The 16693-nt window shown below is 51.1% G+C and overlaps 2 protein-coding genes across 5 annotated transcripts in view; both read right to left on the bottom strand.

Moving 5' to 3' along the window:
* HSH2D (hematopoietic SH2 domain containing) overlaps nucleotides 1-13215 on the bottom strand; it is a 29256-nt gene extending 16041 nt beyond the window's left edge. The window contains exons 1-3 of one of the 2 annotated variants that reach the window (XM_011953253.1): nucleotides 13013-13215; nucleotides 5031-5183; nucleotides 3345-3487 (exon numbers count right to left, since the gene is read on the bottom strand). The gene's annotated coding sequence lies outside the window, so the exon portion shown is untranslated. Of the gene's footprint in view, nucleotides 1-3344; nucleotides 3488-5030; nucleotides 5184-13012 lie in introns of those variants that run through there. The other variant, XM_011953254.1, reaches the window with a different exon arrangement.
* Nucleotides 13216-14036: 821 nt separating this feature from the next.
* Nucleotides 14037-16693, bottom strand: part of RAB8A (RAB8A, member RAS oncogene family) — a 29887-nt gene continuing 27230 nt past the window's right edge. For 2 of the 3 annotated variants that reach the window (XM_011953251.1, XM_011953252.1), the window contains exon 8: nucleotides 14037-15463. In XM_011953251.1, coding sequence (XP_011808641.1) covers nucleotides 15371-15463 — 93 coding nt within the window. In that variant the 3' untranslated portion in view covers nucleotides 14037-15370. The remainder of the gene's footprint in view (nucleotides 15464-16693) is intronic. The other variant, XM_011953250.1, reaches the window with a different exon arrangement.

The following is a 16693-nucleotide window of genomic DNA, read 5'->3' as shown; positions in this document are numbered from 1 at the left end:
AGAGTATTTAGAGCTCGGTGTGGTGGTTCACGCCTGTAATCCCAGCACTTTGGGAGGCTGAGGCAGGTGGATCACCTGAGGTCAGGAGTTCGAGATCAGCCTGGCCAACATGGTGAGAGCTGTCTCTACGAAAAATACAAAAAATTAGCCAGACATGGTGGTGGGTGCCTGTAATCCCAGCTACTCAGGAGGTTGAGGCAGGAGAATCGCTAGAACCCAGGAGGCGGAGGTTGAAGTGAGCAGAGATCACGCCACTGCACTCCAGCCTGAGGGACAGAGTGAGACATCGTCTCAAAAAAAAAGAAAAAAAGAATAGAGTATTTAAATATTAAGTAAATATCAATGCCCCCGGAGGAATGAGGAAATGGCAAAATGGCAAGTGAATGAAAGAAACAGCTGGCCCAACGGTGGTGCCTCTCTCTCTCTCTCTCTCTGTCTCACAGGGTTTCCCTCTGTTCCTGAGGCTAGAGTGTGCAATGCCGCCATCATAGCTCACACTCACTGCAGCCTCAACCTCTCAGGTTCAAGCAATCCTCCCACCTCAACCTCCCAAGTAGTTGGGACTACAGGCATGCATTACCATGCCTGGCTAATTTTGAAAAAATTTTTGGAGAGACAGGGTCTTGCTCTGTTGTCCAGGCTGGCCTCGAACTCCTTGGCTCAAGCAGTCCTAACACTGCAGCCTCCCAACATACTGGGGTTACAGGCACCAGCCACCGTGCCTGGCTGCCTTGGTTTCATTAAACACCAGAGAAATGTGGCTGCAGACAGTCACTTCTGCCATCAACGTCACCACACATTGTAGCCACTCATGGCACACCTACGATATGTCAGATGCATCATTAATTCACACACTTTCTTGACAATTTTAAGCAAGCAGTACCACAGGACTTTGTGTACCAATGACAGAGCTGGAGAAAGAAAGCAGCACCGTTTTGCAGAACAGTATTAAGTGAGTATAAAACAAGCCAAAGGATTGTATCTTGCTAGATAGTTCCTTTGGGACCCCTCTTGCTCACCCTTAATTCTTTTTTTTTTTGAGATGGAGTCTTGTTCTGTCGCCCAGGCTGGAGTGCAGCGGCGCCATGTCAACTCACTGCAACTTCCGCCTCCCAGGTTCAAGTGATTCTCCTGCCTTAGCCTTTTGAATAGCTGGGATTACAGGCATGTGCCACCACGCCTGGCTCATTTTTGTATTTTTAGCAGAGATGGAGTTTCACCATGTTGGCCAGGCTGGTCTCCAACTCCTGACCTCAAGTGATCCACCCGCCTTGGCCTCCCAAAGTGCTGGGATTACAGGCGTGAGCCACTGCGCCCGGCTGCTCACCCTAAATTCTGTCCTTAAACGGGAGCTCACTCCCTCCACCCATTGGCCCCATCTAATGTTTCAGTATCTCAAAAGATCTTTTCACTGGGCTGTTTCTATGAGGAGGCAGGGCCTGTTGACCAATGGCAGTCAATATTGACTTTCTCCAGCTGGATGTCAAGCATAACCTCTGGGGTATGGCCCGGAGGAATTCTGGGGCAACCAAAATTAAACAACTGTATTAAGAAATGTTTAATAAAGCAGGGTGACAAAGCGATTAAGAGCCTGGAATTGGAGGTTGGGTGCAGAGACTCACACCTGTAATGCCGGCACTGTTGGAGCCTGAGGCAGGTGGATCACCTGAGGCCAGGAGTTTGAGACTAGCCTGGCCAACATGGTGAAACCCCATCTCTAATAAAAATATAAACATTATCTGGGCAAGGTGGCTCATGCCTGGAATCCCAGCTACTCAGGAGGCTGAGGCAGGAGAATTGCATGAACCTGGGAGGCGGAGGTTGCAGTGAGCTGAGATCGAGCCACTGTACTCCAGCCTGGGCAACAGAGCAAGACTCCATCTCTAAATAAATAAATAAATAAATAATAAAAATACAAAAATTACGGTGGCATGTGCCTGTAGTCTCAGCTACTTGGGAGGCTGAGACAAGAGAGTCACTTGAACCCGGGAGGCAGAGGTTACAGTGAGCCGAGATCGCACCACTGCACTCCAGCCTGAGCAACACAGCGAAACTCCGTCTCACACAAAAAAAATAAAAACCCAAAAAACCCCATCACCACCACCAACAAAAAAAGAGCCTGAGCCGGGCGCGGTGGCTCATGCCTGTAATCCCAGCACTTTGGGAGGCTGAGGCGGGCGGATCACGAGGTCAGGAGATCAAGATCATCCTGGGTAACACAGTGAAACCCTGTCTCTACTAAAAATAAAAAAAACTAGCCAGGCGTGGTGGCGGGCGCCTGTAGTCCCAGCTACTAGGGAGGCTGAGGCAGGAGAATGGGGTGAACCCAGGAGGCGGAGCTTGCAGTGAGCCGAGATGGAGCCACTGCACTCCAGCCTGGGCAACAGAGCAAGACTCCATCTCAAAAAAAAAAAAAAAAAAAAAGAGCCTGGAATTCGACCCGACTCAGACGCACCGGGTTCAAACCCTAGCTCCCCCACTTAGCCACTGTGTGACCTCAGATAATTCACTTAACCGCTCTCTGTGCCTGTATTTCTGTTTTTAATTTGGGGATAATGATATTTACCTAGGAAAGTTTAGCTGGCACTGTATATATATATATAGAGAGAGAGAGAGATATAATATTCATGAATCCAGTTGTGACCTAGCATGGGGTAATGTTTATAGGCTTATTCTTTTTTTTTTTTTTACTTGGAAGAACTCCTATTTATCTTTCAAAACCCAGTAAAAATGTCCCCTCCTCCAGGCAGCTTTCCTGCCTCTCCCTCCAGACAAAGCCCTGGCACCCCTCTCTGTCCCCAGCATTCCCCTGCTGTTCCTCTCTCTGGTCCAACCATGACTCCATGGAGCTACAGTGTCTTTATCTTGCTCTGTCTCCACCAGCCTGAGGGTCTCCTAGGGATCAGGGCTTAGGGCTAGGTTCTTGAGTTGTTGCTTTTTGCTCTGCGCTGGCCTGGCACAGAGGAGGGTGCAAGGGTGTTTGCTGATGAACAGATATCTAGTGATGAAAGACCTCATGCTCATATTCAAACTCCTGACCCTCGTCTGGGGGCCTCCTCTACTTCCTCGCTACCCGCATTCCAGACCTAAAGACATCCTTGCTCTCTCTCTCGCCTCTCCACAGCTGTGCTCATGCTGTTGTCCTGCTAAGACCCCTTTCCCCAACTCCAGCTCCATTTTCCAGTGGTCACCACACAAATACCCCCTCCTCCATGAAGCTCTCACCCATGCCCTCAGAGAATCCCTCCTGCCACCCCGGGCCCCACCAGCCCTGTCCCTCCTTCTGGCCTAGCCCAGCTCCCATGCTCTGCCTCCTCAAGGGCTGAGGCTCTTGGATCACATACCTGGGAAATCCTTGGATGGCCGAGGCCCTCGCTGTAGCTGTGCCAGTGCTTGCAGGAGCCTGGGTTTCGATTCAAGGTCTGCACGTCAATGGGGCGGGGCTGGCTGCCCCGAGGCAGTTCCTGTTTCTTCAAGCAGGTGAGCCCTGGGGGCGGAACAAGGACAGGCCAAGTCATCCTGTCTGCAGTCCAACAAAGCATCTGGTGCCACAGGTGCAGAGACAGCTTGTTCCCGCCTTGCCCCCAACAAGTTGTTATTGAGCACCTACTGTGTGCCAGCTCTTTGGAGGACACAGGGGTGACACGGAGACAGGTGCAGGCCCCCCCACCCCGAATCCTGGCATCTATAATCTATCAAGCAGTGAAGAGGAGTGAGACATCATTACAAAGGGGGAACAGAGGACGGATGCAGTGGCTCACGCCTGCAATCCCAGCACTTTGACAGGCTGAGGTAGGCGGATCACTTGAGGTCAGGAGTTTGAGACCAGCCTGGCCAACATGGCAAAACCCCGTCTCTATTAAAATACAAAAATCAGCCAGGTGTGGTGGAGCATGCCTGTAATCCCAGCTACTCAGGAGGCTGAGGCAAAAGAATCACTTGAACCCAGGAGGCAGAGGTTGCAGTGAGCTGAGATGGTGCCATTGCGCTCCAGCCTGGGCAACAGAGTGAGACTCCTCAAAACAAAAACAAAAGCAACAAACGGGGAACAGAGGCCAGGGGTGGTGGCTCGTGCCTATAATCCCAGCACTTTGGGAGACCGAGGCAGGTGGATCATTTGAGGCCAGGAGTTTGAGAACAGCCTGGCCAACATGGGGAAACCCGGTCTCTACTAAAAACACAAAAATTAGGCGTGGTGGCGGGTGCCTGTAATCCCAGCTACTCAGGAGGCTGATGCAAGAGAATCGCTTGGACCAGGGAGGCAGAGGCTGCAGTGCGCCGAGATCATGCCACTGCACTTTAGCCTAGGTGACAAAGGGAAACTCTGTACCAAACAAACAAACAAACAAAAAACAGCCAGGCGCGGTGGCTCATGCCCATAATCCCAGCACTTAGGAAGGCCAAGGCGGGCAGATCACCTGAGGTCAGGAGTTCACGACCAGCCTGACCAACATGCAGAAACCCTGTCTCTACTAAAACTACAAAATTAGCTGGGCATGGTGCCACATGCCTGTAATCCCAGCTAATTGGGAGGCTGAGGCAGGAGAATCGCTTAAACCTGGGAGGCCAGGTTGCGGTAAGCCGAGATCACACCACTGCACTCCAGCCTGGGCAACAGGAGTGAAACTCCGTCTCAAACCAAACCAAACCAAACCAAACAAACGAAAAAAACAAAAACAAAAACAAAAAACAAAAAACCCCAAACAAACAAAAAATCCCAAAGGGGAAACAGGAAGTGGGAACAGCAGTTGCACAAAGCCCCAGAGGTGGCCTAACTGACCTGGAGGAAGGGGAATTTGAGGGTAAGTAGGAATCACCTTGATCTGGGGAGTGTGTGGTACAGAAAGAGTGTATTTTTTGTAGAGATGGGGTCTTGCTATGTTGCCCAGGCTGGGAGAGGGAAGAGCAGGCACAAAGACCTAGAAACCGAACTGAGCCTCGACAGGCTGGGGTCTCATGGCACGCTTAGGTCCACACCAGGACTTCCTCCATTACAAAATATTTTAAAATATTTTTATTAATTGATTAACTTATTTTAGAGACAGGGTTTCACTCTGTCACCCAGGCTGGAGTGCAGTGGTGTGGTCATAAGACACTGCAGCCTTGAACTACTGGACTCAAGTGATCCTCCCGCCTCAGCCTCCCAAGTAGCTGGGACTACAGGCACGCACCACCACATCTGGCTAGTTAAAAAAATATTTTTTTAGAGATGGGGTCTTGCTGTGTTGCCCAGGCTGGTCTCAAACTCCTGGGGCTCAAACGATCTGCCCAGCTAGGTTCAAGCGATTCTCCAGCCTCAGCCTCCTGAGTAGCTGGGATTACAGGTGCCCACCAACACTCCTGGCTAATTTTTGTATTTTCAGTAGAGACAAGGTTTCACTATGTTGGCCAGGCTGGTCTCAAACTCCTGACCTCAGGTGATCCACCCGCCTCAGCCTCCCTAAGTGCTGGGATTACAGGTGTGGGCCGCCGTGCCAGCTTAAAATTCTATTTTACAATTGCGTGGGCATTAAGACCGATGTGGTCCAGGCTGGATTCCTTATCGTATATTTATTACTAGGATGTTCAGTTTTCTTTCTTCTGATTTTAAATAAGCTGAAGCCCTTTGGAAAGTCCTACACAGCACTTGGGTGCTGGGTGCAGGCCCTGTGTGCCTAACAGATTGGCCAGCACTGGCCGTGTGCTCACACCCCAGGCAGACAAGCAAAACTACTTCCTCCTCTCCTTTCAGGCAGAAAGGGCCCAGATCCTGCTGGGGCCTCCCCAGGGTCCTATTGCCCTGGCCCAGCTGGGGCTAGATAACCCCAGGCTTACCCTGGGTGCCTCTCTCACCCCCCTGCTCTTCCTCGGCAGCAGCAGCACCTTGTCTGCCCTCTGTGGTCAACAAGGTCTAAGCAGGAGACACATGGAGCCCTGCTTCTCACTCACCTGCTGTGTATCCTCAGGTGAGTTGTTCAGCCTCTCTGAGCCTCAGTTCTACATGTGTGCAATGGGCATAATAGCCCTCCTTAATCATGTGAAGATGATAGGAGAGGCAACCCTCCAGCACAGCGCATGGAGATGAGTTGGGAGTGAGAGAATCAGGACTCTCTGTTGTGACTTAATTTAAGCAAGGCCTTTGTGTTTGGCTAGGCGAGACTCTGGCTTGGGCCTCAGACCTCACAGGCTTAGCTGTGTTGGGCAACTCACTTCACCTCTCTGTGGTTAATCTCTTTTTCCTCTTCTTCTTCTTCTTTTTTTTTTTTTGAAATAGGGTCCCCTCACTCTGTTGCCCAGGCTGGAGTGCAGTGGTGCAATCTCAGCTAATCACAACCTCTACTTCCTGGGTTCAAGCGATCCTCCCATCGCAGCCTCCTGAGTAGCTGGGACTACAGGCGCACCACCACCTGGCTAATTTTTGGATTTTTGAAGAGATGGGATTTTGTCATGTTGCCAGTTTGGTCTCGTTCATGTGATCCTCCCGCCTCAGCCTCCCAAAGTGTTGGGATTACAGGCATCAGCCACTGCATCTGGCCTTTTTATTTTTGAGATGATGTCTTGTTCTATCGCCCCGGCTGGAGTGCAGTGGTACAATCTCAGCTCACTGCAACCTCCACCTCCCGGGTTCAAGCGATTCTCTTGCCTCAGTCTCCTGAGTAGCTGAGATTATAAAGCGTGCACCAACACTCCTGGCTAATTTTTATATTTTTAGTAGAGACAGGGTTCGCCAGGTTGGCCAGGTTGGTCTTGAACTCCTGACCTCAAGTGGTCTGCCCACCTTGGCCTCCCAAAGTGCTGGGATTATAGGCCTGAAATATTTATTTATTTATTTATTTTTATTTTTATTTTTTATTTTTTTTGAGACAGGATCTTGCTCTGTTGCCCAGGGTGGAGTGCAGTGGTGCAATTACAGCTCACTGCAGCCTCAAACTCCTGACCTCAAGCGATCCACCTGCCTGGACTTCCCAAAGTGCTGGCATTACAGACATGAGCCACCGGGCCTGGCCTTCACTTCACTTCGCTTCACTTCTCTGATCCTCCCGGGAAAGTCTGACCATCGGGATTTAGTTTCCAGGAACATGGGGGTATGTTGGCCTAGCTCCAGCACAGCCCCCTAAGATCTTACCACAAACGGCCCAACCTCGCTTCCCCTGACCTGCTTGGGTGATGTGGTCTCCCACAAACTAACGTTTTCCTTTCAGATGTCGCAACAGAATCACCCCCACACCCCTCAGTGTCCGCAGGCCTCGGCCAGCAAACGGACATGCGGCCCCCAGAGGAAGGAAGGGTGTGGAGGGGAAAACGGAGGTGCTCTGGTGGGGAGATAACGGGGCTAGAATGCCAAGGCAGCCTCTCTCTGATAATCAGGTTCTCCAGGGAGACAGATCTGGGCTTCTCAGCAGAGGCCGCAGCTGGTAAGTGGGCCATTCACGGACTCACGTGGGGTGGCTCTTGGGGGAGGTGGCCGCAATGCCGTCTCAGTGCTGGGAAAATGCTGGGCCCATACATTTCAGGGAGTGGGAAGCCCTCAGGCTCTGCCAACACTGGGCTTGATGCAATTCTTTTTAGAGACAGGGTCTCACTCTGTCGCCCAGGCTGAAGCGCACTGTGCCGTCACAGCTCACTACAACCTCAAACTCCTGGGCTCAAGCGATCTTCCCGTCTCAGCCTCCCAAGTAGCTGCAATCACAGGCTCACACCACCATGCCCAGCTAATTTTTCAATTTTTATTTTGTAGAGACACAGTCTTGCCGTGTTGCCCAGGATGGTCTAGAACACCTGGGCTCAAGCAATCCTCACACCCCGGCCTCCCAGTGTTGGGATTACAGGCATGAGCCACTGTGCCCAGCCCTGGGCTTGATGTAATTTTATGGTTTTAGCTTCCTACAATGCCTTCATTCTATTCATTCATTGATCTCACAAACACTGACTGAGCCCCAGCTCTGGATGGGCACCATGCTAGATGCTGAGGATGAAGCAGAAGACCAGATCGGGCCGGGTGCAGTGGCTCATGCCTGTAATCCCAGCTCTTTGGGGGGCCAAGGTGGGCAAATCACCTGAGGTCAGGAGTTCAAGACCAGCCTGGCCAACATGGGGAAACCCCGTCTTTACTAAAAATACAAAAATTAGCCGGGCGTGGTGGCTCATGCCTATAATCCTAGATACTTGGGAGGCTGAGGCAGGAAAATTGCTTGAACTGGGAGGTGGAGGTTGCAGTGAGCTGAGATCATGCTACTGCACTGGGAGGTGGAGGTTGCAGTGAGCTGAGATCATGCTACTGCACTGCAGCCTGGGCCACAGAGTGAGACTGTGTCTCAAAAAAAAAGAAAAAGGCAAGATCGGCATGGTCCCCACCCTTCTGGGGTCCACAGTCCCTATGGAGACAGATGCTGAACAAGTTCACATGCAGGACAGTCAGGCAGAAAAGAAAACAGCAAGAGTAGGCTGGGTTCAGTGGCTCAAACCTGTAATCCCAGCACTTTGGGAGGCCGAGGCTGGCAGATCATGAGGTCAAGGGGTCGAGACCAGCCTGGCCAACATGGTGAAACCCTGTCTCTACTAAAATACAAAAATTAACTGGGCGTGGTGGTGCATGCCTGTAGTCCCAGCTACTCGGGAGGCTGAGGCAGGAGAATGGCGTGACCCCAGGAGGCCGAGGTTGCAGTGAGCTGAGACTTTGCCACTGCAGTCCAGCCTGGGTGACAGAGCAAGACTCCATCTCAAACAAACGAACAAACAAAAAACAGCAAGGGCAAAGGCCCTGTGGTAGGAATGAACTTGGCACGTCTGAGGCACAGAGGATGACAGCTATGGTGTCCAAATGGTGGAAACAGCCCAAATGTCCATCAATGAATGAATGGATAAACAAAACATGGTTCATCATCCACACCATGAAATATGATTCAGTCACAAAAAGGAAGGAAGCACTGCTCCATGCTACAAGGTGGATGATCCCCAAAAACATGATGCTGAATGAGAGAAGCCAGACACAAAGGCCACCTAGTGCATGATTCCATTGATATGAAATGTCCAGAACTGGCTGGACATGGTGGCTCACACCTGTAATTCTAGCACTTTGGGAGGCCAAGGTGGGAGGATCACCTTAAGTCAGGAGTTTGAGACTAGCCTGGCCAACATGGTGAAACTCCATCTCTATTAAAAGTACAAAAATTAGCCAGGCGTGGTGGCAGGACCTGTAATCCCAGTTACTCGGGAGGCTGAGGCATGAGAATTGCTTGAACTCAGGAGGCAGAAGTTGCAGTGAGTCAAGATTGCACCACTGCACTTTTCTTGGGGAACAAGGTGAACAATGGTGGTCATTGGTCATAGTAATAATGGTGGGTGTGGTGGCTCACACCTGTAATCCCAACACTTTGGGAGGCTGAGGTGGGAGGATCACTTGAGGCCAGTTCAAGACCAGCCTGGGTAGTGAGGCACCATCTCTACAAAAAAGTAAAACAATTAGTTGGGTGTGGTGGTATGCACCTATAGTACCAGCTACTTAGGAGGCTAAGGCAGCAGGATCGCTTGAGCCTGGGAGGTTGAGGCTGCAGTGAGCCATGATCCCACCACTGCACTCCAGCCTGGGCAACAGAGCAAGACCCTTTTTTCTTTCTTTTTTTTTGAGATGGGGTCTCACTCTGTTGCCCAGGCTGGAATGCAGTGGCATAATCTAGGCTCACTGCAACCTCCGCCTCCCCAGTTCAAGTGATTTCTGGCTAATTTTTGTATTTTTAGTAGAGACGGGGTTTCACCATGTTGGCCAGGCTGGTTTTGAACTCCTGACCTCAAGTGATCCGCCCACCTCAGCCTCCCAAAGGGCTGGGATTACAGGCGTGAGCCACTGTGCCCGGCCAGAAGACCCTGTTTCAAAATAATAATGATAATAATTTTGATAATAAAAACTTGAAAATAACAATGATGATGATGACAGTGATGAGGATAGGGATGATGCTGATACAGCCTACTCTGTCTCTATACTCATTATGTACCTATGCCTCCTCTGGGATCCACCATCTCCCTGGCTCTTCATAGCCATCCTGTGAGGTAGAAACTATGATCACCCCTATTTTGCAAGAGAGGAAACTGAGGTTCAGTTGGTAAGGGTATGTGCCCAAGGTTGTGCCATTGAAATGACCTCATCTGGGGTAGATACCCGAGATTTGTCATCTCATGGCCACGGAGAACAAGGACGTGGACACACAAGAATGAGGTTAAGAGCAGAAGTTTAACAGACGGAAAGAAAGAGAAGACGCTCCCTCCTGCAGAGAGAGGTCCTGAAAAAATGTATTGACGGATGGATGCACAGTGAAATGCAGGGGGTTTTATAGATGCCTGGTGAGGAGGCGGTGTTTGATTTACATAGGGTGTGAAAGATTGGTTGGACTAGGTGTTCCATTTGCATAGGGTGCGAAAACCTGGTTAGGACTAGGTGTGCCATTTGCATCCGGTGTGAATTTCTGGCCACCCCTACCCTAATCTTTTATCATGCAAGCGGGTCCTCTACTTGAGCTGTGGCCATGTTGCCCATCCCTTTACTGTATGCATGGTAATACAGAAAATAAAGGGAAGATGGAGCCTCCATGTTAGACTTGCCTGGTTCCCAGGCAGCTCTTTTCTGTTGACGCAACTGCTGGCATCATCCCTGTGCAAGCTTGCAGTTCGCTTATCTGTTTGCAGCTCGATTTCTCAGACTGCTCTTTGTTAGAAAAAATAGTTTCTTGGGCTGCTTTTTGTTAGAAAAGAAATTCTGCCAGGGACTCTGGTGCCCTCACTATCTGCCTAAATAAATAATTTCTTTCTAGCTTCTGTATCACCGTGGGCCTTGAGTGGTGCTGGGGTTCGGGCCCAGGCAGCTCCCTCTTATCCGTGACCCATTAAGGGCTCAGAAGAAAGCCAGGCACAGGATGGGTTCCCAGGCAGGATCTGCTATTCATTGCCATTGACTGTCACTGTTTCCGAATTTTGCAGTTTTGGGCAGAAACTGCAAAGTTTCGTGGAAAGAATGCAAGTTTCCCAAAGCGGCCGTTTGTCAAGCATCCCTGGCAGGGGGCGACTTTGAGTTTTACTATCAGGATTCAGGGTCCTCCTGAGTGTGCGCTCAGAAGTTCAAGGATAGAGACGACAGAGATGTTGATGGCAGCTAAGCCAGGGAAAACCAGGGCAGTCCTCTAGCCTGGTCAGGTGGGAAGGGAGTTTGTGGCTGGGGGTTCCCAAACCCATTGAGTTTGCAATGCCTGCCTTCTCCTCAGTGGGATTTGGGGGTTGCCTGGGGAGCTGCCCCTTAGGCTGCAGAGGCTGCAGGATCAACCCTGGAAGCTGGTTTCTTAAGGGAAGAGGATGTCAGCTCCCTTGTGCTCACCCCAGAGGCATGTGGGCGTCCTTCATTAATTCAATGGGTTCAGGCCACACACAAGCACACCACAGAAGTCCCTGTCCTCACGGAGCTTCTGGGCTGAGTGGGGACAGGGTTGGCAATGAAGATGAGCTAGGAAGAGAGAAGGGCATGACTGGGAGAGGCCTCTGCAGAGATAGCCCTGGATAATCATGACATGATGGACGAGTGGGCTTTACACATTTCAGGAGACTGCAAGACTAGGGTGTGACAAGTGCAAAGGCCCTGGGGCCTTCTCAGTGATAAGTGTGGAGTGAAGGAGTAATGAAGGAGAGCGTTGGAGTGAGTCAGGGAGGGCGGCCAGAGAAAGAGGAAGGGGTGGGCGGGGCCGTGGCTGCAGCGTGTAGACGCTTGTGCCCCACGGTGAGGGGCGTAAGTTGTATCCCTAAGCCCAAGGAAGACCTGGGGAGGGTTTTTTTTTTTTTTGAGAAAGGGTCTTGCTCTGTCACCCAGGCTGGAATGTAGTGGTGTGGTCATAGCTCACTGCAACCTCCAACTCTGGGGCTCAAGCGATCCTCCCTCCTCAGCCTCCTGAGTAGCTGGGACTACAGGTGCATGCCACCATACTTACCGTTTTTTTTTTTTTGAGATGTCTTGCTCTGTCTCCCAGGCTGGAGTGCAGTGGTGCGACCTTGGCTTACCGCAACCTCCGCCTCCCAGGTTCAAGCGATTCTCTTGCCTCAGCCTCCTGAGTAGTTGGAACTACAGGCGTGTGCAACTATGCCTGGCTAATTTTTGTATTTTTAGTAAAGATGGGGTTTCGCCATATTGCCCAGGCTGGTCTCGAACTCCTGACCTCAGGTGAACCACCTGCCTCGGTCTCCCAAAGTGCTGGGATGAGATGTGAGCCACTGCACCCGGCCAATTTTTATAATTTTTTTTTTTTTTTTTAGTGATGGGGTCTCACTATGTTGCCCAGGCTGGTCTTGAACTTGAACTGGCCTCAAACTTGAACTGGCCTCAAGCTATTCCCCTGCCTCGGCCTCTCAAGGCACTGGGATTATAGGCATAAGCCACACACCCCAACCCCTGGGGTGAGCTTTAAACAAGGAGGTGACACTGATTTCAGTTTCGTAAGGAAACTCTGAAAATAGTTTGAAAGACAGAGGGGGGGACCGGAAACCCATGAGGAAGCGGTCGCAGAGGTCCAGGTGGTCGTGGCTACAACTCAGGAGGGGTGAGCTGTGGGCACGATGGGGAAGGCAGGGATGGAGTCCAGGGTCAGGGCTGTATTACACTTACAGTGCTGATGAGACATGCAAATTGGAATACAGAGGGGTGGGTGAAACCCAGACTTGGGTCTGGCTTGGATTTGCAGCTTGGAAGTCACTGGCCTCCCTAAAGGCATAGCGTGTGCAGAAAAGAATGAACAGATCCGAGGCTGCTTCCTGAGAAAGGCCTGCTGGTTGGGCCTGCAGCTAGTAAAGTTCCCTACAGATATAAAACTTGCCTACATGCGTGACTCATGACAGGTGCCTACACTTTCTGTACAAATGATGCGGTTTATGCTAAACCCCTGCTTTCTTTGTAGGAGTCTGGAACCTTGGTAAGTGCCAGGTAGAGGGTTCCTATGTGACTGGCCCCATAAACACATGGGCACAGAACTGCCAACCAGCTTTCACGAGAGACACATCACACGTGTTGTTACAACTCATTGGCGGAGTTAGGCATGGGGTGTGTGACCCCACTGTGAGGGGATTCTGGAAGCTTGTCTGGTTGCCTCTAGACTTCTCTCTGCCTGCCTTTTCCCTTTGCTGATTTTGCTGGGATCTTGACTGTGAGTACAGCTCTCTGCCAAGTCCTAGGGAATGGCTGGATCTGGGGGTGGTCTTGGGAAGGACCCTGGATAGAGTGGAAGGAACGCCCTGGAAAGCCAGCCAGGAGAGGGCCCCTGGAAGGACCTACCAGGGAGGCAGGAGGGACACAGTGGCCGGGCCGTGTGCCAGAAGCCAGGTGACGCAGGCTCTTGCGGAGGACGGGGTGCTCATGAGAGCTGAGGGTTGCAGAAGCAAGGACTCAACTTGGCCAGATGGGTACCACTAGGGACCAAGGCAAGACAGTCTTGATGGCATGGTGGGGCTGATGTTGGCTGAGCAGGTCAAGCAGAGGAGTAAAACAGCAGGGAGAGACATCTTTCCATTTTCCTGCAAAGGAGGGGTGGAGGTAGGGCTGTGGCTGCAGGTGGGAAGGGCTGGGTTTTTTTTTATTTTTTTGAGACAGGTTGTTACTCTGTAACTCAGGCTAGAAAGCAGTGGTGCGATCTCAGCTCACTGCCGCCTCAACCTCCTGGCTTAAGTGATCCTCCTGCCTCAGCCTCCAGAGTAGCTGGGACCACAGGTATATGTGCCACCATGCCTGGCTAATTTATTTTATTTTGTATTTTTAGTCGAGATGGGGTTTCACCATGTTGGCCAGGCTGGTCTCGAACTCCTGAGCTCAAGTGATCTGCCCGCCTTGGCCTCCCAGAGTGCTGGGATTACAGGCGTGAGCCACCGCACCAGCCAGGAAGCTTCCCAATTTAGTCTTTTGATGACAGGCAGCATCTCCTCTGAGGTGGCCGCTCGATGGGGTAACCCGTGGGCTCTACCATCTTGTCCAGACCCACCCCCAGCACCTGGTCATGTCCGTGTGGCCTACAGGGAAAATGTAGACATAAAAATCCTTGGACTTTAAGATGAGCTTTGTTTGTTTTCCTTAAGTGCATTTATCGATGTAAACAGAGCATGTTAGAGATTCCCGGGGAGAGCAGACTATTGCTGATATGTTGGTTTTAATTCAAAAGAAACGATGATGCCAATGGTTTGGATCGACAGCAGTTTAGGGAGGGGGGAAAAAAAAAAAAGAAAGAAAAAAAGAAAAGGCTCCCTGGTGACACCCCTCTGGCTTGGTTGACCTGGTCCCAATCGCAGTCTCTACGGGACAGCAAAGCTGTCAAAACAGAACCCAATGATGACGGCTGAAAATCAATCCAGACTGCTGTGCGGTCAGCCTGCCGCCGTGGAATGCCTCGTGTCTTGGCCATGTCCAGCCAGAGGTACGACACGCTTGTTCCCGATCACCCAGGTCTGCCACTGGAAGTCAAAGACTGAATCGCTTCATGGCACTACAGATCTGGAAAAATAAAAATCTCAGCTAGAAAGAACGTCCGATTTGGAGACAGTGGGAGGACACGAAGGAGTGGGGGGCCATTTTGGTGCTGAGAGGAGGATGCCCCGACTTCAGGAGGACCATGTGACGGCTGTGGTTGTGTTTTCGGGGTCACTTGTAGCACACACAGCGTCGCTTTGATGCTCGATGGGGACCACAGAGGGGCCTGCGGACCTAACCCCTGGATGTGGACAGGAGAGGCTGCTCCAGGCTTCTTTCCTTCTCAACGCTTTACACAGGATTTCCTTCATTTGTGCTTTCCTTTGGTTTAACAGTTAACAAAGAAGAGTGAGGGGGCAAAATGGTTTGTCACTTGTCCAAAATTGAGAAGAGGTGGAAGTGGGCGCCAGATCTCCTGGGTGATGCTTCCCGGGCCTGGCGATCGGTTGCCTTGCTCAGGGTTTGGGACCTGTTGCTCCTGGAACCACCGCTGACCTCCCGGGACCTCGCTTCCGTGGTGGGGGATGTGAACGAGCCTCCTGGTGGAGCTTTGTGTGGCAGTGAGGCCACAAAGCAAAGGCCCAGAGGCAGAGGCCTGACACTGGCTATGGTCAACAGTCGCACTTTGACTCCCTCTCCCTCTCTGGATATACAACGTGTGGATGGGCCCGTTCAGCAGACATTACAGGAAAAATAGCAAATTTTTAACTTATTCCATCTCCAAAGTTGAAAAAGATCAGACAGTTACTAAAATAAATGATTTCTCAATTGCATTTTGGTGGCCGTGGGCCCGGTGGCCACGGTGTGGGTGGGGCATTGGAGGTGGGAGGGCCCCGGCTGAGTGAGGTGCTCACTCAGAACAGGCACAGTCAGCTGGGCCGAGCGAGGCTCAGAGTAAGGCGGTGTTCCTCACAGAAGAACACATCGGAAAAAGCTGCTCCTCTTCTGCTGGTCCGGTGTGATTTTGACTCCCTGGTTGCTCCCCTGGGGGCTGTTGCCTTCCTGAAATCACAAGAGGTTTTCTGAGGTTATCACTGAGCAGTACTGTGTCTCACAATCAAGCAACCATCCATCTAACCATCCATCCAACCATCCATCCAACCAACCAACCAACCATCCATCCAACCATCCATGCATCACCTGCCAGGTCATCCATCCATTCCCATTCCAATCATCCAACCAACCAACCAGCCAACCAACCAGCCATCCAACCCTCCATGCATCATCTGCCAGGTCATCCATCTGTTCCCATTCCAACCATCCAACCAACCAACCAACCAACCAGCCATCCAACCATCTATCCATCATCTGCCAGGGCATCCATCCATTCCCATTCCAACCATCCAACCAACCAACCAGCCATCCATCCATGCATCATCTACCAGGTCATCCATCCGTTCTCATTCCAACCAACCAACCAGCCATCCAACCATCCATGCATCATCTGCCAGGTCATCCATCTGTTCCCATTCCAACCATCCAACCAACCAACCAGCCATCCAACCATCTATCCATCATCTGCCAGGTAATCCATCCATTCCCATTCCAACCATCCAACCAACCAACCAGCCATCAAACCATCCATCCATCATCTGCCAGGTCATCCATCCGTTCCCATTCCAACCATCCAACCAACCAACCAACCAGCCATCCAACCATCCATCCATCATCTGCCAGTCCATCCAGCTGTCCCCTTCCAACCGTCCAACTAACCAATCAACCATCCATCTATACCCTTTCAACCATCCATCCATCCACTCACCCATTCCCTTCCATCTATCCACCTGCTTCCAACCAACAAACCAATCCACCCACCATCCATCCCTTCCAAGAACCATCCACTTATCTATCCCTTTCCAACCATCCATCTCCTTCCCCCATCCACCCTCTTCCAACTAACCATCTCCTTCTAACCACCCCTTCCAACCAATCAACCATCCCTCCATTCCCTTCCAAGCAACCACCTCCTTCCAAGCAACCGCCTCCTTCCAACCAACCATTCATCTATCCCCTTCCAACTAACCAACAAACCAATCATCTATCTATCCAACCATCTCCTTCCAACAAATCAACCATTGATTTATCCCCTTTCAACCAACCATCCATCCATAATCTTCTACCCATCCATCCAATTCTCTTAAAACTGATAATTTGTTTTTCAAAAACAGATCTATTTTCCATCTGCTATCTACCACACCTTCCAATCAGTCTCTCACTTATCCACCCCCCCCC

Source organism: Colobus angolensis, unplaced genomic scaffold (assembly GCF_000951035.1).
Source record: "Colobus angolensis palliatus isolate OR3802 unplaced genomic scaffold, Cang.pa_1.0 Scaffold36, whole genome shotgun sequence".
NCBI classification, from domain to species: domain Eukaryota; kingdom Metazoa; phylum Chordata; class Mammalia; order Primates; family Cercopithecidae; genus Colobus; species Colobus angolensis.
This window is presented reverse-complemented; position numbering and strand designations above follow the sequence as displayed.